Here is a 23,290-nt window from a genome sequence, read left to right as displayed (position 1 = left end):
CTCTATCTCTCTGTTTCTCATGAATAAATAAATAAAATCTTTGAAAAGAAAAAAAAGAAATGTGAACAGGTGGATGTATGCAGAAGACTGACCCTTGTGGATCAAGTCATCAGCTGTGCAGACATTATACGGTGATAATATTCTATCTTCATGTACATGGCACTTGTAAATCAAGAACTTTAGAATATTTTAGAAAGAACATTTTTTAAAAACACACAGGAAAATAGGTTAAAATTTTGGGAACAGTAGAATATTTTATCCCTTCCCCTAGGAACTCAACACGTAGGCAACACACACAAAATAAAATTCTAATGGTGCCTGCTAAGCCTATTTGAAAACAAATCCTATTTGGCCCCCATACAGGGATATCCAGGCTGTCAGCTCCTGGTTTTCCAATCTGAAAATGCTCAAAGGATGGAGGTAGAACTTGTGCAAGTTCTTTAAACGATGTAACTATATAGAATCCCCTCTCATGCTCCGCCTCCCACAATGGTACTCATTTTTATGCTGATGGTAACTGGAAATGTTAAACACAAAGAAAAAGCTTGAGATGTTATAGGGCCAGGTGTATTAAAATAAAATAAAAAATAGAAATATTAAGTATATACACAAGAGCATAAGTGAAACATGAGGTGATATAGCATTTTCTATTCAAAGCTTACAGTAGAAAAATTTAGTAAACAAAACCTCTCGTATCCCCTGCTGCAGGAGCTCTTTTGAACCTCCTCAGTCACTTATTCTCATATCTTTGTATAAATAGTCTCACACATGCTTTACACAATTTAGAAAAGATTGCTGAATCACAAAAATAGACTCAAAGATGGCATTTACTTTCTCAAGTACAATAGAATTAACATTCCATCATTAAAATAATGTTCAAATCATTGGAAGCAATAAAGAAAATTTTTATAAGGCCCTATCAGGCTCTGCAGAAATTAGAATCTTATTATTCTCCCAAAGTACATTGTCAAAAAAGTCTGTATATAGGAAATTGTGGAATGGAAAAGCAGGACTGTTAAAAATATTCCTTCTTGGGGTAGAGGAGTTCCTGAGGCTCTTCTCCCTTTCCTCAGAGGTCTGGACCAGCCCTGGCCATGGGCAGGGTCTATGTTGGGACACACAGCAGCTCACAGAGGACATTTCTACAGGAAACAGGTCAGAAGAGCATTGCTGCTGCTCTGCTTCATGTCTGGGGGTTCGGAGCAGTCTCCATGGAAGGAAAATGTTTAACAGTCTCAGATTCGAGGGGGAGGGGAAATCGCTAAAATCTGGGAGAGACCATTTTAACCTTCTGACTTCACCTGCAAAATGTAACAGATTGGATTAGTAATTTCTTAATAGATAAGCCAAAGCAGAGAGAAAATGCAAAGAAGGGTCATGATATGCATCTGGTTACTTTACTTTTATAAATGAGTTTAAGTCTGTTACTAGTTGAGAGATTCACTGCAGGAGCCTCTGAACCTCAGAGTCACACACTGAGTTGTAAACAAGAGGCTGGAGTGGGGGGTTCTGGACACAACAGGTGTTTTCTTCTCAGAAGGCTGTCTGCAGATGTTGGTCTAGCAAAGCAAGATTGCCAGCTGGGAGCAGTCCAAGCGGCAACCAGTGGGCATCAGCCAACGAGAAAGAGAATACTTTTCCATGTCGGGAGTGGTCTTCCTGAGTTACCTAGCCTCACTTTCAGGAAGCAGAGACGGTGGATGATCCTAGTGCGTGAGATACTAGCGCAACCAGTGATTGTCCTGTTTTCTTTTTGAAGAAAGCAGTCGTCCCAGCGAACGGCCAGGAGTCTTCCTGTGTGTTAAGGCTGCTGCTGATACTGCCCTTCTGTGGCAGTGTAGAAATCATCCAGGACACTCTGCAGGTAATCAAACGTTGGCCTCTCTTCTGCTTTCTCCTTCCAGCACATTTTCATGATGTCGTAGAGCTCGTCTGGGCAGTTCTCCATGCGGGGCATCCTGTAGCCCTGCGACAGGGCGGTCATCACATCGGCATTAGTTCTCCCTAAAGCAAAAGAAATGCACCATTGAGAAACCTGAGCAAGGGTCAAGCATTGCAGGGGGTGTTTGGCTCCCCACATCCTGCATCCCTTCTTGAAGCAAGCTTTAGAGGTGACGATGGGCTGAACAGTCCCCCGTCCCCCAACGAATACATCCATATGTTGGAGCCTGAGCCCCAGCCTCAGAATATGACTGCCTGGAGAGAGAGGGTTTTTAAAGAGGTAATCAAGTTAAAATGAGGCTTTCAGGGCAGGCCCTAACCCAATCTGACTGATGTTCTTAGAAGAGGAGATTCAGAAATAGAGACCAGAGAGGCTTGTGGGTATCATGCATGGCATCAAGGAAATGTAATGTAAATTTTAGTAAGAAGGGGATCAAGACAGCATTCAGTTTGCCAGAGTGAAAACAGGCTAACGTGAAGATGAAGACAGAGCAAGTTTTTTTTTTTTTTTTTTTTTAATGGCAGGATAATGGACTTGATTGACCCTTAAATGAACTACTCAAACCCAATCTTTTTTTTTTTTTTAAGATTTATTTATTTATATATTCAGAGAGAGAGAGAGAGAGAGAGGCAGAGACACAGGCAGAGGGAGAAGCAGGCTCCATGCTGTGAGCCCGACGTGGGACTCGATCTGGGGTCTCCAGGATCACACCCTGGGCTGCAGGCGGCGCTAAACCGCTGTGCCACTGGAGCTGCCCTCTCAAACCCAATCTTAATCCCCAATCTCAATTTCTTTTGTTGTATTGTTTCCAGCTTCTACTTGTAATAGATACACCAAAAAGTCATCTTCATGTATATTATCTCATACCAATATATTTTTTTAAAATTAGCTTTTCCCTGTAAGTTTGTTTGAAGAAGTCAAAATCCTTAAATCAGCTAGCCCAATGCATTATGTCCCAATCATTAAATTGTCCCCTACAAAGTCTTCAGTATAGGCCAGAGTTGGCTCATACTGATTCTGCAGTATGCATTTTCTCAACATCCAGTGAGAAAGGTGGGGTGTTCATTATCCCTTCTGAGCCCTGTAAGAGGACTGGTATGGACGGATGGCTTTTAATATGGTCAACTGACTCAGGGTAGTTCAAGAGCTGAAATGTCAATCTTTGATACTAAGAGCAGCTTTAAGGGAAAAAAAAAAAGAACATTTTCCTCCATGATTAAACTGGGATAGAGCAATATACTCATTTAGCTGTTTAACAGGATCTATCCACGTCTGTATGTTTTGTCTGCCTTGTGGATACCTCGTTCTATAGGGAAAAAGGTATTTTATGAGGCCTATTTTCAATTAGAATATGTCTGATACCTGGCATATGAGAAATTCCACTCATCATAACCAATTTCCTTTCCTTACCACTGGTGATCACTGGGAAGATTCTACAAGACAGCCAGAAGTGGGGATCCCTCGGTGGCGCAGCGGTTTGGCGCCTGCCTTTGGCCCAGGGCGTGATCCTGGAGACCGGGGATCGAATCCCACATCAGGCTCCCGGTGCATGGAGCCTGCTTCTCCCTCTGCCTATGTCTCTGCCTCTCTCTCTCTCTCTCTCTCTCTCTCGTGACTATCATAAATAAATAAAAAATTAAAAAAAAAAAAAAAAGACAGCCAGAAGTGAAATGTCTTTTACTAGATTTGAAACAGGCTCCTTTTGAATTTATTCTCTAATCATTGTTTTTCAAATTGTAGGTCACTACCCATTTGAGAGCAACAAATTGATTTTTTTAGGGAGCTACCAGTATTTTTCAATATAAATCATAACAGAATGAAATAGCAAAGATCAGAATGCACTACCCATAATAAAAGTTAGTGTGATTTTGTGAAACTTTTGTTATATTTGTGAAGTAGGGTTTCTGTTTATTTCTTACCATAGGTCATGACCAGTGGTACTGGTCTGGTCTCTTCTGCCTTGGAAGACTCCTTGGTTTTAGAAATGGAAATTTCCAAGCAAATTTATAAATGCTAAGATCTCTTGAAAGTTGTTTACATGATGAATTAATTTTGCTCAAGTCTTCTGAAACACTATCTTCAGATATTTGTGTAACTGGAATGTTCTAATGGAAAGACTTCACTTTATTCTCATTGCTTGAAGCCAAGAGACTGATTTGCAGCACTTTCTTCATTTGGGGTTCTCGTCTCCAGAAATTATGTGGTTTCAGCATTGCTCTGGCTCTTGTCACTGACCCTGCTCACTTGGATAAATTTTAGATGAAATCTCTAGTATTTGCTTCTACATGGGCATTGAGGGGAGAAGCTCTGGGATCCTGGTAGGAGGACTAACATCCAGAATGATAGGCAATAACATCTGGATGGCCAACTTGTTAGGAATATCTCTTTCACTTTCTGCTTGGAGAACCCCCAGCTGAATAAAAGATCAGAATGTACCTACAGAAGAGATTTTTTCCAGGCCCACCCTCCCTGCATGACCTTGCCCCACTGAAGATTTTTCCTTCCTCATTCTCCTGTTTTACTAACTCTGAAGGACACTCCATGATGTGGATAAAGGCCAGGTGTGCTCCATCCTGCCTGGGGGAATTTGACTTGGTAAGAGGAAGAGAGAGAAATCTGAACACAGGAGTAAATTAACAAGCAAAAGAAGGCTATTTAATAACAAGTCTTTTTTTTTTTTTTTTTTTTTTTTTTTAATGACAAGTCTTAAATGGAAGAAAGAGAGGAGGAGGGAGACCTCAACCAGACCCTAAGTTTAAATCTGATCCTTGGTCGTTGCTCAGTTCAAGAAAGCAAACATCCATTGGCCAGTGATGGTAAAAGCAAATAGTTTTATATTCCATCCTTCATTCTCCCCACAAGCATTTCCTGAGTGCTTACCACGGGACATGAGTTAGCACTAAGCTCTGAGAGACGCAAAGATGATTAAGACAGAGTCCTGTCCTCAAATGGCTCACAGCCCAGTGGAGGAGATAGCCTCTGGAGAGGGGAGGCGGGTGGGGAGCAGGAAGTAAGATCTGGAGTGGGGAGGAATTAGCAGAGGCTATACGTTGGTGAAGGAGAAAAATTCAGTACAGTAGAGAATAGAAAAAAAATACAGAGTTAGCAACTCTCTCTCCTCTGAATGGGAGACCCAGCTCCAGAAACCGTAACAGTTTGGAGAGACCAGGGGCCCTCCTGTGCATGTGAGCAAGGAAGTTGTGGCTGCCATGCGACCATAGTCTCCCACCCCCTAATAATTCTAAAAGGGTGATTTTTTTTTTTTTACATTTTTAAAATTGAAATTCAATTTGCCAACAGATAGTGTAACACCCAGTGCTCAACCCATCAAGTGCCCTCTTCATTGCCCATCACCCAGTTACCCCATCCCTCCACCAACCTCCCCTTCCACAACCCTTTGTTTGTTTCCCAGAGTTAAGGTTTGTCTCCCTCTCTAATCTTTCCCAGTCAGTTCCCTTCCTTTAAAAACGGTGATTTTTTTTTTTTGTTGTCGTTTGGAGCACTGCCTGTGATCAAAGTAAGTGTTTATAGCAGATGACTTCCCTGACTCCAATTTACATGTGTTATTAAGATGCTAGATAGGTCTGGTAAGAAACAGCCAGAAAAGACATGAGGCTTCAGAAAACTTTGTCATGTTCAAACCTTTTTCTTTGTAAGAGCAAAGCAAAACAAAACCTCAACCACAAAGATCCTCTCCATTTTCTTTAGGAAATTCATATATAAACATTATTACATTTGCTTTTAAGGTAGTGAAGTAAGAATCTTTTTCCCTACCTCTTTTTCCCCCCTTTAATTCACCCTAAAACAAAAAGAGAACAAGAAACAGAAACTTAAACTCCATCTTTGATGAAACCAGAAGACATCTGTCACTCAGAGGCAGAAGTGGGCCGAGCCAAGAGGAGGAATGTGAAACCGAAGTGCCTACAAGAGAAGGACACCAGTAACAGGCAGGATGTTTCACCCTAGCATGCCCTGGGAAGGGTCCACATGGAGTCGCTGCACATCCAAAGGATGGGAAACATTGATGGCTGCAGACAGACTGTACCTAGAGCCTGTCTGGCAGGTGCTCCAGGTTAATGCCAGGGAAACTGAGGAAGACAAGCTCCATGCTTAGGAATGCCAGTCCAGTGGAGGTGGAGTCAAATGGGGGATAGAAGATCAGGAATGAGGAGTAAGGCTGAAGATGGGAAAACGAGACCCTTCTGACACACGCCACAAGCTGAATGAATCCTGAGGACACAACCTTCAGTGACATAAGCCAGATACCAAAGGATAAATAATATTTGATTCCACTTACAGGAGGTACCTGGAGTTGTCAAGTTCATAGAGACAGAAAGTAAAATAGAGGTTACAAGGGGCAGGAGGGTAGGGGAATGGGGAGTTATTGATTAATGGTTATAGTTTAAGTTTGGGATGACGAAAAGTCATGGAAATGAAGTCACCATGAAGTCATGGTGATGGTTACGTGATAATGTGAATATACTTACCCTTACTGAATCATACACTTGAACGTGATTAACATGGTTAAAATTTATCCTATTTTACCCCAGTAAAAAAATACAATGACAACAATGAAAGACACTGATACCTCCTCCCCAGTGCACCTCCAGAATGCTGATAGCCAGGCTGGTTCCCCCACTGGCAGGACCTAGAAGATTCTCTTCTGAGGAAACTAGATGGTCCCAGAGAATAGACATGAAGATGCAATCCAGGAGGGAACTAACAAGGATGATCACCATAGATCCTCGTTCCCATAAGCATCTCATCAAAGGAAGAGTGACAAGATAAGCCTTCAAGCAGTACCGGCCAACAGAGTGACAGAAACAGAAAAGCAGACATGAGACTCAGAATCTTCCACCTACCACCATATGAGTTAGAAAGAGGACAGAAAATGGACAGGAGCAAATTTTCAAGGAAGCTATACATGAAAACTTCCCAGAATTCATGGCTACAAGCTTCCAAATAGGACAAAATAAGAGCCCAGCCTAACATAGCAAAGACCAATGAAATTTCAGGGATAAAGAGAGATCCTGAGTTCTTCCACAGAAGAAACGAGTTCCAAGACACAGGACAGGATTCAGAAGCCATCCACTTTGGCCAAGCCACGTAAGAAGCCACAACAAGTGGAGGACTTTATAATTCTAGGTGAAAGCTTCAGGTACTAGCATTCATAACATAAGCAAATTTGATAATAGTACTTATTTAGCGATTAAATTTTATCTAGGTAATGGGTGTCTCAAGAAAAAAGTCCTATTTGGGAAAAGTCCTAAGTGTGAATTAGAAGCAGAATATTAACTCTGATGCCTCAAATTTTCATGAGGACCAACTCCGAAGTCATGTACAGCAACATCATGATAAACTGTCTACGAATCCAGTGCTCACTCATCAATGAGAACAAGCAAATTTATAAATGCTAAGGAGAAGGCTTGGAGAAAAGGATTCCTCATAGCTTGGAGCCTAGGGGGGCTAAAAATGTTAAAACAATAGAAACTTGTTGAAATGGACTAACAGTAGTCGAAGACAAAAGGTTTGGGGGATTGGCCCAAAATACAACTGATGAGTGCAAGGCCTTTTTCTAAAAAGAGTGTTAAGAAAAAGACTTTTACTGAATTACATTTGGTGTGCACAGAAGTTAGATGTGTCCGCTCAATGAATCTATTTCAACACAGACACTGCAAAGAGAAAATGACACTCCTACCTTCTACTGCCCTGCATTTAGCATCTGACTACTAGAATTTTGATTAAGTAGCTTCTGCTGGCAAAATTGTATATTTTACTCTCTCATTCCCAAAAGTTTGTTCTCTGTTGGTGATATCAGTTTTGGCACCCAGCCAACATGTGTATTTGATACACCTCTAATCATATCTCCGGATGTTTCTAGAATGTCTCTGTCCAATTCACCAGAAATTGATAACAATGATTCCAATGGGGACAAGGAGAAGGACAGTTGGCTGGAGATGAGGAACAAAAGGCACACCACTTCCACCTATACTTCTTTGTATCTTTTGAATTTAGAACCATGTGGCTGTACTCTTACTTAATGATAAACAAAACAGGGAAAACTTCTTACTTAAGAGATAATAGTATGAGTATAATATTTTTAATTCTGAGCAATGAATATGAGAATATAACAAAAATTCCTGAAAGTCAATGCCTTTGAGGAGCATGAGGCCAGGGAGGCAATTTTTCATTAGAAGTCTTTTTGTACCACCTGATTTTTTTGATACACCATATATCACTTAAACAACTGAAATATTTAATGAAGACATAATTTTTAAAAATGAGAAAAGAAATGGAAACTTCAGAAGCTTATCAAAAATAAATTTTTTAAAGATTTTATTTATTTAAAAATAAAATTAATATAACCTACCATTTCATTGCCCAAGGATAGTTAACATTTTGGTATATTTCATCTTTAGCTTTATATTTCTTTTAAAAAACATGTTTTCACTTTATATCTGACTTCCTTAGTTTTTCTTTGTTTTGTCTCCTCCTTTCTCTTATTCCCATTATTTTGCAAAGCTAGGTGTATAGTCTCTAAATTGCTTAAAAAAAAAAAAACCCAAAGCTTAATGTATCTAGCACTCTTCTGGGTAAAGAAAATATGCCCGGATAACTCAATTATCGGTGCGGTCTCTCCGACAAGCAGTTTCATAACCGTGATGGAAATGGTCCGTGTTGGCAACATTCACTGATTTCTGTGCTACCTGTGTGAATCAAGTCCTCTGATATTTACATCAATAAGATTGTTCAGTTCTGTTCACAACTCCTAAGCTAGAGGCTCTCATGATGTACAACTCTTGCGACTAGACTACCTCAACCATCCAGAGCTCCTGACAGTATCTTGTATCTCCTGTCCTTACAGGGGACAGGCTACCTGGGAAGTGGATCAGTCAGTACTGTTTGGTTGGTCGTACTGTATTTTTTAATTAATTAATTAATTAATTAATTAATTAATACCATTTTTCTACTGCTTTTTTAAAAGATTTTTTTTACCCTAAATATTTATTTTAAAATCCTGGACATTGAGCATAGCAGATGAAAACAAGGGTTTTGTGAGGCCTGGGGTTCAGAAGCAGCTCTGCCGGGAGCTAGTAATTCAGTTCCAGGCAAAAGGCTCCTTCTCTGAGCCTTATGGGCATTGTCTGTGTGTCATTATGGAGCCTGTCAAACATATCACATATCATTTTATGAAGTTAAATGTTTATTTGATCAGATATCAGATTATATGCATAATCTGAAGATACAGAATTTCTCTGTAAATAGATGTAGATTATAGATAAAGATACATAATGTCAGATATCAGGATTGATCAAGAAAATATTTCTTTTTCCTTGTTTTACAGTAATGTTTCTGTTCATTTCAGCATCTAGAGCAGAGTGGCAGTCAGAATATGAAATTTTGGCTCAAGGGGGATTTCATGGCACAGTCAGCCCACTGTGCGGCACCACCCGAAGGCTCTCCCCTCCCCGCTGGCCTCTGGGTCCCTGATTTCTCTATGGTTCATCCCTAGACAGCACTGAGGGAGATCAGGAGCACGAAGGCCACATTGCTGCTCTGTCCCCAAGTTTTTCTCATCCACAGCATGGTGTCTATCAAGATGTTAAATGGCTTAAACCCGTGATTCATTCATCTAGCAAATACCGACACCCAAACCACTGGGCCTCAGGATCCCATATGGTGACTGTCACCTCTGTGGGATGCTCAGCCCTCCTAGACAGCCCTGTGGCTCCCTCTTCCAATCTGCTGCTACAAAGGTCATAGTGTCAAACCAGCATCCATCCTCCTCCTCCTCCACGCTCATCTTTCAATCATAGTGCACCTGCTCCATCTGATAGTTGTTGTCTATCCGACTTTAACCAGTCTCTTCCTACTAGAATATTAGCTCTCAAAGGCAGGAGCTCTCACTGCTGCATCTGGGCATCTCGAGGCCAGCACTCTCAGGTATTTTTCAAATGAAGGAATGATTTAAACATTAAAGATTTAATCTTAAATTCATCATACCCATTGATTTTGTACAAAGCACTAATGTAAAAAGCCTAACAACTACTGTGAAGGCTTTGGGAGAAATGCTTCTTGCATATTTGGGCACAGATCCTGGGAAGAGGGGGTTTCTGGCACAGTCTGACTCCAAGTGCTTTGGGTGTTAGGACTCTAGAGACACTGAATGGATGTCTTTGCATTGGGGAAGTTATGGATTGGAATGACCTTTCACTAATAAACAGACGTGGTTATTTCCCGAAGAGGCAGAGGTTCCAAAATACTTTATACAAATCTCCACTTCAAAACTAACCAGAAAGCACTGTAAACTCTCATTTCTGTGTCTGTTTCCTCCTCTACCAGGTGTTCTGCTTAGGAGGAGCACCATGTCTCACCTTCTAATCCATTGTCCCATCTGCAATACCTGTGGGGGTGTTGGGCCCCTTCTCAGCACCAAGTGATGGAATCCATTGGTGGTGGGAGGCACGGGGAAGAATCCGCATTCAATCAAATAAGAAGGCAGAGAAATGTCTAAGCATTTTTAGAACAACTCCCACCGAAGACCGTCATCTAGAACAAAGTGCTTATTCTTAGCCTTTGGAGATGGGTTTATTTTTTATGCCTCCTGTAAAAGCCATGTGGCTTTTTTTTTTTTTTTTTTCTCATACAGACCACTGGAATGGAAACAAGTAAGTGAATGATACCTGGGTAAGGAATCTTCCCATAGGTGACGATTTCATACAGGAGAATGCCAAAGGACCACACATCAGACTTAATGGTGAAACATCCAAAGTTGATTGCTTCTGGAGCTGTCCACTTAATGGGGAATTTGGCACCTACAGGAGAACACATGTCTTACTTGGGCCTCTGAGATGAAACAAAAAGGTCATGGGCATGTGGCCTTCATACTTTCCTCTTTTGGGGAAAATTTTAATTATTTCCTTTGAGTAACTAATGCATACACATAGTGCAAAACAGAGACGGTACACATGTTATACTGAAAATAGGTGCCTCCCTCCCTGTTTCCCTTTTGGGCATTCCCCTTGCGAGTAGCCAAGTTTCTTTTCTTTTCTTTCTTTTTTTAATTAATTAATTCATTAATTAATTTGAGACAGAGAGATGGAGAGCATGAGTAGCAGGGGAGGAAGAGGAAGAAGCAGACTCCTCACTGACCAGGGAGCCCAATGCAGGGCTCCATCCCAGGACCTTGGGATCATGACCTGAGCTGAAGGCAGAAGCTTAACCAACTGGGCCACCCAGGTGCCCCAAGAAGCAAAGTTTCTTGTGTATCCATAACTAACTTACTTTAAACAAAAGAGCCTGACACAGAATGTAAAGGCATTTGTTTTTAGTTTATATATTTGTCCCTCAATAGCAGCCTCTAAAGCATAAATCTTCAGTGTTCAAATGTTCTCAATGAACCCATACTATGTTATATGGAATATAAATGTCTCTTGATGTGTATATTCTTGCGGACAAATCTCTGTGCGCCCATACCAATAGGGATTTTAGATACTACTCCAAATGTTAAGGTCTCCTGCTTTCATTTGCTCAGCTCAAACATTACTACGTCTAGGAACTGGGGAGCATAATGATCTGCCCAGAAAGAGATATTAATGACACTAGGATTCTTGTGGGGAGCTGGTGAGGCCTAACCTGGCTTGGGGGGTGGGAATCTTGTGGGGGTACCTTGAAGAGAGTAGGGACTCAGGCACAGAATGTTGTCCCTATATCCTGGAAAAGGTTAGGGGGTTCCACCAACCATTTTTAAAAACTTTAAACATGTCTGCTTTTATTAGGTCTTTGCTTTGGAATTTCTTGTGGTGTCAGACCCAAATTGGAAATCCAAACAAGATCAGTAAAGATAGCAGAAAGCCTCATAGAACAGTAGGTATGGTGCAGGGCATGCACTGTTGCACATTCTGGGGATTAAACCCTGCATGGCTGGGTAGCGGCAGGGGGCAGGGTAGGGCCAGGTGGCTCCAGTAGGGACCCCAGTTGTGTGTGGGGGTGGTTAGTCCCACACAGTGCACCCAGTTTGAATCCTGGTTCTAATGCTTCCAATGTGGCATGACCCTGGCAAGCCTTTGGGTTTTCTTGGCACCTTCTTCTATAAAATGAGGAAACAGAACCTCCATAAGGTTGGTGCCAGAGTTAACTGGGTTAAGCTGCATGCTTGGCATAGGGTAAATATCAATAAAAGGTAAATATTACTGTTGCTCTGAAATGGCTACTATTTAATTCTAGAATCTAAGCTCTCTGCACTAAGCCACCTGTCCCACACAACAATAGTTGTTTTTGCGAGGCACCAGTCTTGTTCAATTCAACAAAACCAGTGGAACATGTTGTAGCTGGCAAACTTTGAGGCTACATCTCCTGAGTTTGATTCTTGGTTCTCCCACTTACTATGGGAATTTGGAAGCTGCTGAACCTCTCTGTGGCCTCACCTATAAGGTGGGAATGATAATAATAAGAACAACAAAATAGAGCTTATTACATAGGATTGTTGTAAACATAAATGAGACAACGTATGAAAAGCACTTAGAGAGGTGCCTGGGTGGCTTAGTGAGTTAAGCATCCGATTCTTGGTCTGGGCTCAAGTCATGATCTCAAGGTCCTGGGATCAAGCTCTGTGTTGGGCTCCACACTTAATGGGGGGTCTGCTTGAGGATATTCTCTCTGTTTCCCTCCCCTCTGCCCTTCCCCCTTGTTTGCACTCTCTCCCTCTCTCTCTAAAAAATAAGCAAATAAGAAAAGCACTCAGAATGGTGCCCACTATACTCTCTACATAAATACTCTCTACATTTTAGTTATTATTTTTCACCCCCTTTCCTCAAACTGTTGAGGACAAATTATCACCCACCTAAGAGAATGCAATCTCGAGGCAGAAGGAGAACTGCCTGAAACACGATGGGCACAAGAAATACTAAATAAATCAAAACGATGTTCTGAATCTGCCATCTTTATAAATCTAGTGGACATCTTCCAGAAAGAACATGCACATGGTTAAAGGAAAATAACACGTGTTTAATAATTTTTAGGAATGTCAAGAGAGTGCTTGGCTCTGCAAAAACATTCACTCAACTTTCATGAGTGAGACTATCAGGATCCTTAGATCCTAAGCAACATGGATGAGTCTCCAACGTTAAGGGCGAGTGCAGCCCCAGACAGGGTCCAGCGACAGAGCCACACATAGCAACTGAGAGTCTTATGCTTTTCCATGCGTTTTTAATTATGTGTATAATATGGAATGCAGTTAAATAAAAGAGTGCATTACATTTACTTCTCTGTGTTGATAATTTCCAAGTTTTAATTTGCAATGAAAAGGCCAGCACAAAAAAAAAAAAAAAAAAAAAAAAAAAAAAAAAAAGAAAAGGCCAGCACAGGCTACAGAGTTATCATTACAAACGTCTTCTCTACAGTTAGGAACAGTGGACTTCATTGTTTGGGTAGAAGCTTTAATATACAATATAAACAAAGCGTTTTGAACTTGCCAAGTCTCTTTGTGTTTTCCTGTGCTTATTTGAAATACAAATGACAACATCTGTCAACTTTATAAACAGTATGTGAAGTTAATCAGGAGAGTAATTTTTAAAAACAAATATTAGAACATACCCACAAACAGCAACTACGGTACCTTGTGAACATTTTATTAAATGAGTTCTTTTTTTAAATGATGACTATTGTAGTTGCTTCGTGAACCATTCTCCCTCCCCCACCCCGAAAAACCAGACAAAAACAAAACTAAATAACAAAACACGTAAATATCGTGAAGACAACATACCTTCTCTTGCTGTGTATTCATTATCTTCGATGACTCGAGCAAGACCAAAATCTGCAATTTTGCACATGAGTGACTCAGAAACCAGAACGTTTGCTGCTCGTAGATCTCGGTGGATGTAGTTCTTTCTCTCGATGTATGCCATTCCCTCTGCAATCTGAAAACACAAAGAGGCTCTCATTTTCAATTTAGGGTAGGTTATCCGAAAGGACCAACAAGGAAAACTGAAAACCTTTCAAAATCCTGAAATCTTTTCATGTATATTATTCTGATCATTCAAGTTTTAAAAGCAGCAGGTACATGACAATCAGTATTTTGAGTCCTTTCTAAAATAACCGTCCTCACCACAAATCTCCAATGACAGGGGTTACGGTCTCAGTGTGATTTTTAACAGAGCTGCCTGTCTTGACATTTTCTAACGTGTGGGAAATCTTTTTAAGACCCTACAAAAAAAAAAAAAAAAGACCCTACCAAAATCTTGCACATGGATACACAGATGTCACGATCCCAGTGTTTCAAGTGAGGCACTGGAGCTAGAGAAAGTGACACACTACCACAAATAAATGATTGGGGTATCGAGAACAGGATGTCCTTGGGCAGCAGCATCCTTGCTGTCAAGTTAATCACCAGCCCACAGAACTGGTTCTCCAAGTTCTCCGGCCTCAGTCCTGTTCCCGGATGAAGAGAGATCCACCCTGACCACAAAGCACGATGATGATGGCAGGAAAGAATCCAAGAGTAAAAACAAAACCATAAAGTAGGGGCGGTGAAACTACTACTCATTGCTTGCTAGAAAACTGGGTTTTTAGGGAAATCAAAATGAGATGTTTGGGGAAAACATTACCAAACATTATAAAGATAAGGATCTGGAAGGAAGGAACAAATCAAGGATAGATATAAGGAAGGAAGAAAGGAAGGAACTACTAACTGTATCTGGTGAGCAGTTAGAAGGACAGCTCTAATTCGGATTATGTCACATAGGAATGAATGTATTCTTGTAGATTCTATCTCGAAATCCAGAAGTCTCAGCTTGGAGGACCTGACTTTCCCCACTCGTGCACCCAGCTCAAACCCCCTTTCAGCGAGGCCACGCTGCTTCACAGAGGCAGAGCTCCTTATTGCTGGCTCTGCTTCACCTTGACCCTCACCTGGACCATCTTTCCTCCCTTCTCTTGGCCAATCCGAGGTTTACCAGGCTTCCTTGAACTGCTCCCAGAAGACTTCTCCTCACCCTGTGCCCACCCTCCACGGTCAGTTTGTACAAAAACTATCTGCACCTACTGATCATAGCTCAGTCTTTATTTTTATGCTGTTTCATGCACTTATTGTTGTTCTGCCTGCCAGACAGTAAACACCTCCAAGCCAGAAGCCACACCTTGTTCCTTTTTTCTGTCTTTATGTGTATCTATCAGAACCCCCCACCTTGTCACCAAACCTTCTCAGAAAGTTCTTTAGGAAATGCACTGGGTTTTCAACACTACCAGAATACTGTCTTGCCAGCAACACAGACACAAAAATTCTGGCGTCTAATAATTAGCACACACTAGGGCAGTTTTGAACAGAGAAAATCATACATTAGAAGGAACAAAAGAGGTCTGATCTTTTTCTTTCTTTTGTAGAAATGGCAATTAAATACTGTATGGCTTTTCCAAGCAAGAGTATTGTGTGTCGCCCCGGAGCAGGGCAGGTCAAGTGTAGAAGAGGGCTACGTGCTCCTGCTTGGGGCATGTTGGAGTCAGGTCCCTGCCTGGCTGGCCTGGCCAGCCTCAGCTCCGTGACTGTCTGGGCTATCGTGTCCCTGGACAGGAATACTTTAGTCCTCTGTGCAAGTCCTACCAGGCCACTTCCTGCTTAAAACTAGCCTCAGGGGCACCTGGGTGGCTCAGTCGGTGCAGTGTCTGCCTTTGGCTGAGGTCATGATCCTGGAGTCCGGGGACGGAGCCCCGTATCAGGCTCCCTGCTCAGTGCAGAGTCTGCTTCGCACTTCCCTTCTGCTTGTCCCCTCTACTTATGCTCTCTCTCTCTCGAAATAAGTAAATAAAATAAAATATTTTTAAAAAACACACACAAAATAAATTCGTCTCAAGACAATGTCTGAACTCAACACTGCCACAGAGGCCCTGTATGACCTAACGCCTGCTCAGCCCTCATGCCTCTTCACTGTGACCAGCTCCTGTCCTGAAGCCCTGAAGCCTGGTTCCAGAGCTTCCTCTGCTTGCTGTGGAACATTTACTCTAGGCCCTTCGGGTCGGCAACTTATTCTGAAGGCCTCAGTGGAGACGTCACATCCTCTAAGGAGCCTTATGTGACTCCCACCTGTGAATGTGGGTAGTCCCAGGGCTCCCTCGTCTGTTTACCTATGGTCCCCGCAGGAATGTCAATCCTTTGGGGCAGGTGTAGGGTAGTGCACATGGCTGTCTTTGGGCCTTCAGGTCACATTCCAATAGCTACATACAAACTGCTCAGGAACCCCAGAGCCAAAGTTGGCTGCGATATCAACCTGAGCCTACGCTGAAAGTTGGCAGTAACCTGCCCTGGACACCCCACTAGGGACTGGACCGCTGACAGAGACTCTAGGACGTGGCGCCAACTATCCACATCTCTCTCATTCTTGCTGGTAGATTTTAATGACCTATATGTTATTTTATTTTAAAAGATCAGTAACTGTCATTCCCCTTAGAACTCTGATGAGGCTGAAAGGACATTTCTTTCCCAGAGTCACACCACAAGTTAGTGCAATGGTTTGGAAATAAACTTAATGTCCCTTCTGTGCATTTAGCAGTTAAATTAAGTCCTAGACCCTATGCTAGTATTTCTTAACTTTGGCTGTGTCTCTGGGGATCTTTAAATACCGCCCTACCTAGGCCTCACCCTCAACCAATTATTATTTTTTAATATTTTTATTTATTTGAGAGAGAGCACAGAGGAAAGTGAGAGGAAGAAGCAGTCTCCCTGCTGAGCAGAGAGCCAGATGCGGGGCTCGATCCTGAGACCTTGAGATCACGACCCAAGCTGAAGGCAGACAACCAACTGAATGACCCACCCAGGTGCCCCGCCCTCAACCAATTAAACCTGAATCTGTAGGAATGAGGCCTCCACAGGTGATTCCAACATGCAGTCCGGGTGGAGGACCGCCCTAGGCCCTTGTGACTCTAAGTGTGCCCTTCGGGCCTGGAGCAGCCTCAACATCATGTGGGAGCTTGGGAGAAGTGTGGCATTTTGGATTTTGACCTTGATTTATTCATTCAGAATCGGAATTTCAACAAGATTTCTGGGTGATGGGCATGAACATTAAAGTGTCAGAAGCACTGCACTAGATCATCCACTTTTAAGCTTAAACTATTTCAGGATTCCAAGTTCTACATAGGGGGCACCTGGGTGGCTCAGTCAGTTAAGCCTCTGCCTTTGGCTCAGGTCATGATCCTTGGGTCCTGGGATCGAGCCCCACCTTGGGCTCCCTGCTTGGTGGAGAGTCTGTTTCTCCCTATCCCCCCACCCCCCATGTTATTTCTCTCTCTCTCAAATAAATAAAATCTTAAAAAAAAAAAGTTCTACATACATTGGAATGAGTTTTTGGTCTCAACACATACCTACAACCTCACAAGTGGATTGCTGTCCTCACAATGCTTGGGAAAGGAAGCTACTATATAACTCAGCTCAAGCAACAGAAGGAGCAATACGTGTATGGCCGGCAGTAGAGAGCCTAGGTCAGGAGGGAGGTGTCATGTAGGAGCAGGCTAAGGTCCAGGGACAGATGACAAGGGGCTGGGAATGCCTTGGCTGAAGACCTCATTAACAAACAGCTTGAAATATGTGTCATGAGCTTCTGTTTTTCCTGTCACTCAGGGAGAGTATCCTTCAGCCTCACAGCTTGGGGATGAAGGCCTATCTCCTTCTATCTCATGGTTCTGGGGGCTGTGCCATTACTTAGAGGGCTTAGGAAACTGATCTGATCTTTATGGTTTAAATCATACGAAGAGTCCTCTTCATCCTGGACCACAGCAGCCTCATAACACCAGGCCCGGTGATGTACAAACACATTGAGTCTGTAAACTTCCTGCCTAGGCCAACGAAGTAATTAACCATGTGTCTCATGTTCAGGTGCTGGTTCTTAACTCTGCATGAGAGAGTCTGGGTATGAGGCTACTGGAAATTTGAAATAAAAAGCGCCCCCATTACCTAAACTGAGGACAATCATGTAAGAAGATAATGTTAGCAATGTTTTCCTACTCCTGGTTTAAAGCTCACTAATTTACGTTTAGATGTGCTTTGCATTTCTCATGTTCTTCAGCTCAGATAGCATGGCGAATGTACATTTCTTGGTTCCTCTTTTTGTACCTTCAGTGGAAATATATGATGATGACATTTCTCCCTATGGGTTGTGTGTGTGTGTGTGTGTGTGTGTGTGTGTGTGTTTGTGTTGTGTTCTGCTGTCCTGGGAGGGCCGAGAGGATTATTAAGTAAGATAGTGACCCTAAGCCAGTAACCCACATGGGCTCTGGTGAAGTTCCAGGCATCTAGAACCTGGTAAAAGTTCTAGGCACCGGGGTGATATTAAAAACGCTGTTTCCCAAGTTACAGGACCGTCTTATCTTGTCAAATGCTAAAGAAGCAGACTTCCAGTCGCATGCAATGCAAGTTTTTCAGAGACGCCTTTTGAATGTGCTGTCAAAAGAAAAGAAATTGGTCATCCGGTGTCTGCCAATCAGCTTTCAAACATGGGGGAAGCAAAGGGGCTAAACAAAACATGTGCAACCACAGACAAAAGGCATGATCGAATGATCTGCCCACCAATATGCTGGCCTGCCTCCTTTGCTGCTGGTGTGATATAGGAAGTGTGTATGTACCCTCCGTGGCCCACAACAAGTTAGAAGGTGTCATGCCTTCCAGGTGGAGGTGACCCAGTGGTCTTGGCTGGTGAGAGAGCTGGATCAGGGGTGGATTGCAGACCTTCATCGACATCTCAGAGGGCTCTTGCAGGCATATTCTACATGGTAGTGTTGCCGGCGTGTGCCTATTTTATGGTATATTCATAACTACAGATGTGATTTTACATACCCCCACATGCACACACACGAATACATACAAGCATATGGCAAGTTTTCAGAATGCCAGCATTTTGTAAAGCATTACAGCCTCTGCTCCCTCTGCTCATCATTTTCCACTATGCACATACACGTATACACACACAGACGCACAGGTGCACACTTATGATACACAAAGTGGAGACGGAACACAAAATCTAGAGTCCTAATTACTTTGCAGATACATTATTTCCCCAGGGTACAAGGTCAGAAATCAGACCAAAGTTGTCAGAAGCATTTGGACTGAGCTAACTCATTTAAATTCCTTCTCCAATATTAATGTTTAGATAGAAAGTCTGTGTTTCTTTTCCCAAAATGAGGAGTAAACACTGCAGGCAGCTCAGCAGACCCTTTTCACACACCCCTGCCTGGATTGCTCTGAGGAAGGCAACATGACTCCTGCTCTCTGAGTGATCCACAGCTTCCATTATCAAATAAATTTACTGAGAAGTGAGTTGCCAGGGGTCAACTGTGGGGGGGGGGGGGTCTCAGTACAGTTCTGCTTGGGGCAGGAAATACCTAAGGCCACAGCCCCTTGGTAAATGATCAGTGGGCTTATTTTATGTGGAATACAACTCTAGAGGGAAAAAAAGAATCTCAATTATGTTTTTACATACCAAAGCAGAGCTCAAATAATCCTCCTGACAAGTGACTGTCCTTGTTAGCAACGACCACAGAGGTCACTCATCTTTTTCTGTTTGTTTTTTTTTTTTTTCAGAAGCCCAATCAGAAACATGTTAACCCAGCATCCCACACAGTAAGTACACCCAAGCTTCCAGCAGGTTCTCCCCCATTCAGATGCTCTGAGCCTTCAGCAGACCCTCCCCAGGCCTGTGCTCTATGGATGGTTTGCTTGGCACACACACTGGGCTGCTTTCACCAGAGAATCTGAGTGACACTTTGGACAAATAACAAAATGTTTGTGTGGACTGCCTTGCTCTGGAAGTCTTGCTCTGGTGCTCCTGTATTCATCCTAATTACTATCACTTGTCTGAGAATTTGGCAAATAACAAGCTATCTTGCTCAGTGAGTTATTTTTTATTTTAATGAGAAGAAGCCTACATTTGAGTCAGATGATGGAGGGAATAAAGGAATGAAAGGAACCTAATTGAGGGACTCAATGAGATCTCTCAAGCAAAGCTAAAATCTACCCCAGGAAATTCCAGCCTAAATGAGAATCTGGAACTGAAAATACAACCTGTCTTAGAATTGGCTGGTTGGAAAACATTTGTCATCTAGACAAGCGACGAGAGAAATTAAACAAGAAAAGTGCCAAAAGGCAGGAAAAGAATAAAAATCTGGTTTTCTTATAGCTTTACCTGTCCTGTTAGGCATCGATAACTTCATTCTTTAGATATGTATTTCCTTCCTACACTCTGGAAAAATAGAATTCAAATAACTAATTACTTTCAAAAGTCCTAGGAAGCATGTGAAATAATGATAATATTAGTAAGTTGGAATGGAACAAATGAGTGGCAATTGGGTAAAATCTACAGTCAGTGTGAAGAGCCTTTTATAACAACAAACCCCCAGAGTTAATCTTAACTGACCTAAAGACCATTTAATGACAACAGAAAAGCAGAATGCAAAGACAATGGGGAACTTCTGAAAAGAAACCTTAAGTAAGAACTCATCTCTGTACTCCAAATATGACAGTATTTGTTTTAAAGCACTTGATAGCTTCTGTAGAAACACTTTTCTATTAATATTCATTGATCTTTCCATTCTGGAGTCCTACACTCTTCAGCCTGTAATTTGGTAGAGGAAGGGATGGAAGAGAGAGCTCATTCCTTGCTCTGCTTTGGGATGAAAATTTTTCAGAAATGTTGTTTTAGCTTTATTTGGTTATTATAATGTTTTTCTTTACTCTCCTTTTCCAAGCGAAATTGCTAAGAAGTAGTGAATGGTATTACTTTGATGACGGTGATGATGGTGATGATTATAGCTACCATGCATTGGCTGCGTACTCTGCCCAGGCACCTGGGTAGGCATTGATAATCCTTAAAACAAGCCTATGAGGCAGGCAGTATTTGTGGTGAAGATGAGGAAGCTGAGTCTTAGAGAAGGTAATGTTTTCCTGGATAAAATTGGATTTGAACCCAAGCCTGGCTGGTTCCACCACCTGTGCTCTTAACCATTCATCCAGACTGGCTTCTTCCTTTACAAAGAGGTACAAACAGTGGAATGCTCACAGGCAGGTAAAAGGAGGGAGAAATAGAAATAGAAAAACAATATAATTTAAAAAGTGGCCAAGTTTGTACAGTCTGTCAGACTACCTTCAAAGCTCAAAGATGAGGGCAGTTTGGCATACGCAAACTTAGGGCTGGTGAGGTTCCTATGACTGGTCAAAATTTAATCCATCCAACAGTATGCAAGATTGTCTCAGGGAGACATTCACAATGTCACTGAATATCATATTCAAATCAGTAGGTTTCCATAAAGGAGATTCACATCTGTAGCAAAAAAGGAAGACAAATTTTTCAACTAATTCCCATAGATGTTCTGAAAACTTGTTGGGCTACGTCACATGCATTAGGATGGCTATTATAAAGACAAACAAACAAGCAAAAGAAAAAACAAAAAAACAAAATAACAAGTGTTGGTGAGAATATGGAGAAATTGGAACCTTTGTGCACTGCTGTTGAGAATGTAAAATGGTGCAACCATATGAAGACAGAATGGGTATTCTTAAAAGAAATTACCATACAAACACAGAATTACCCTGTGATCCATCAATTTCACTTCTGGGTATAATCCACCCCCAAATTAAAAGCAGATGTTTGTATAATATATAACAGATACCTGTACACCCCTGTTCATAGTAGCAATAGTTTTTCTTTTGTTTTTACAATAGTCAAAAAGTGGAAGCAACCTATATGTCCACTGATGAATGAATGGATAAACAAAATGTAATCTATACATACAATGGGATGTTACTTAGACTTCCAAGGAATGAAATTTTGACACATGGATGAAAATTGAGGACATGATGTTAAGTGACATAAACCAGTCACAAAAGGGCAAATACTGTACCATTCCACTCATATTGTGTACTAAGAGTAGTCAAATTCATAGGGACAGAAAGAAGAAAAGTGATTGTAAAAGGCTGGTGGGAGGGAGAATGGAGAGTTGTTTAATGGATATAGTTTTATTTTTGCAAGATGAAAAAAGTTCTGGAGATGGACGGTGGTAATGATTGCCCAACAGCATGAATGTACTTATTACCATTGAACTGTGCACCTAAAAGTGATCAAAATGGTGAATTTCATGTTCTGAATATTTTACACCCCCACCCCCAACATACACATATAACTACTGGAAGCCTCCCAGTGTAGGAAAGCAGGATGAGCACCTAGCGAAGGCTCTTTGCTGTAGGGAGAGCAGTCAGCATAGCACTCATCACTCCCCCACCCCCCACCTGTGCAAGGCAACTTCCAATCAAGGCGATGTGTGGCAGCTCATGGTGGCACACCAGATGGGAGCACCCACTTGCACACCTGAGCGGGACCAGACCAAACTGGGAGGCAGACAAAGCTCCTCCCACATCACTTCTACCCCTTCGACAGCTCCTCTGTCCAACCTCAGATAAACCTGACCATGATGTGAATACCTAACTAGGGATCAGCAGGAAGTAGAAGGATTATCGATCCTGCCTCAGGACATAGTTCGACTGTTGTGACTAGGGATCAGAAACTTCAGAATGACGCCGTTTGGTTTTATAGAAAATGAGGTGAGTATCTTCCAGAAGCCTCAAGTTTTCCACTTTGCAAAATAGTGATAATAACAGTATCAACCTGGTAACATCCAGATGAGATTGAAAAGGAGAATGGAAAAATGCTTGATGCAAGGCTATTATTAGTCTCATTACTATACTATTATTAATAATAGAAAGTCCAAAATCCAGATTTGCTTCCAAATAGTGAAATGACAAACAGGAGAGCTGATCCTTTAGAGCCAAGGGACAAGTGGCGGGAAGCTGCCGGCACAGGATGGAAGTGCAGCCCAAGACCTGCCAGCTGGCAGCCTTCAGCGAGCCGGCTCCCTTTTGCTGAGTGGCTGCCACCAACCTTGGCAGAAGCTAACTTCCGGACTCTGCCTGCACTCAGCATGACGAGCTTGCTCCCTTACACCAACTGCCCGGGAGTGTAAAGCAATGATCTGCCAAAGACTCCCCCACCCTCCTCGTCTTGAAAAAGACTCTCTACTTCTGTACACTCAGGACAGGGCAGTGAATAAATGACACTTGGGGATTCAATATCTCCTCTGCCTACTGTCCTCTCTTCTACATCAATTTCGCTGCTGCCACTATGATCTAAATGAACTATCCCTTCATCTGTGGCTAATGAGCCATGTTCCTGCTTTGAAAAGACAAAGAAGCAAATAGTTCATGACTTACCCTAGTGAGGCAGGAAAAGAGAAAAAACCAATGACTCCTTTTTCTGAGCTTGAATACGGATTGTCTCTGAGGCAGAATGTGAACCAACCCCAGAGAGTCTCAAATTG

At 42.1% G+C, this 23,290-nt stretch overlaps 1 protein-coding gene across 4 annotated transcripts in view; it reads right to left on the bottom strand.

Moving 5' to 3' along the window:
- Positions 1-551: 551 nt before the first annotated feature.
- The window catches only part of LYN (LYN proto-oncogene, Src family tyrosine kinase), a 115,266-nt gene continuing 92,527 nt past the window's right edge, over positions 552-23,290 (bottom strand). For all 4 annotated transcript variants that reach the window (XM_038579338.1, XM_038579340.1, XM_038579337.1 and 1 more), the window contains exons 11-13: positions 13,707-13,860; positions 10,627-10,758; positions 552-2,004 (exon numbers count right to left, since the gene is read on the bottom strand). In XM_038579338.1, coding sequence (XP_038435266.1) covers positions 1,802-2,004; positions 10,627-10,758; positions 13,707-13,860 — 489 coding nt within the window. In that variant the 3' untranslated portion in view covers positions 552-1,801. The remainder of the gene's footprint in view (positions 2,005-10,626; positions 10,759-13,706; positions 13,861-23,290) is intronic.

Source organism: Canis lupus, chromosome 29, assembly GCF_011100685.1.
Source record: "Canis lupus familiaris isolate Mischka breed German Shepherd chromosome 29, alternate assembly UU_Cfam_GSD_1.0, whole genome shotgun sequence".
Classification (NCBI taxonomy): domain Eukaryota; kingdom Metazoa; phylum Chordata; class Mammalia; order Carnivora; family Canidae; genus Canis; species Canis lupus.
The sequence above is the reverse complement of the archived record's forward strand: the minus strand, read 5'-3'. Positions and strand labels throughout refer to the sequence as shown.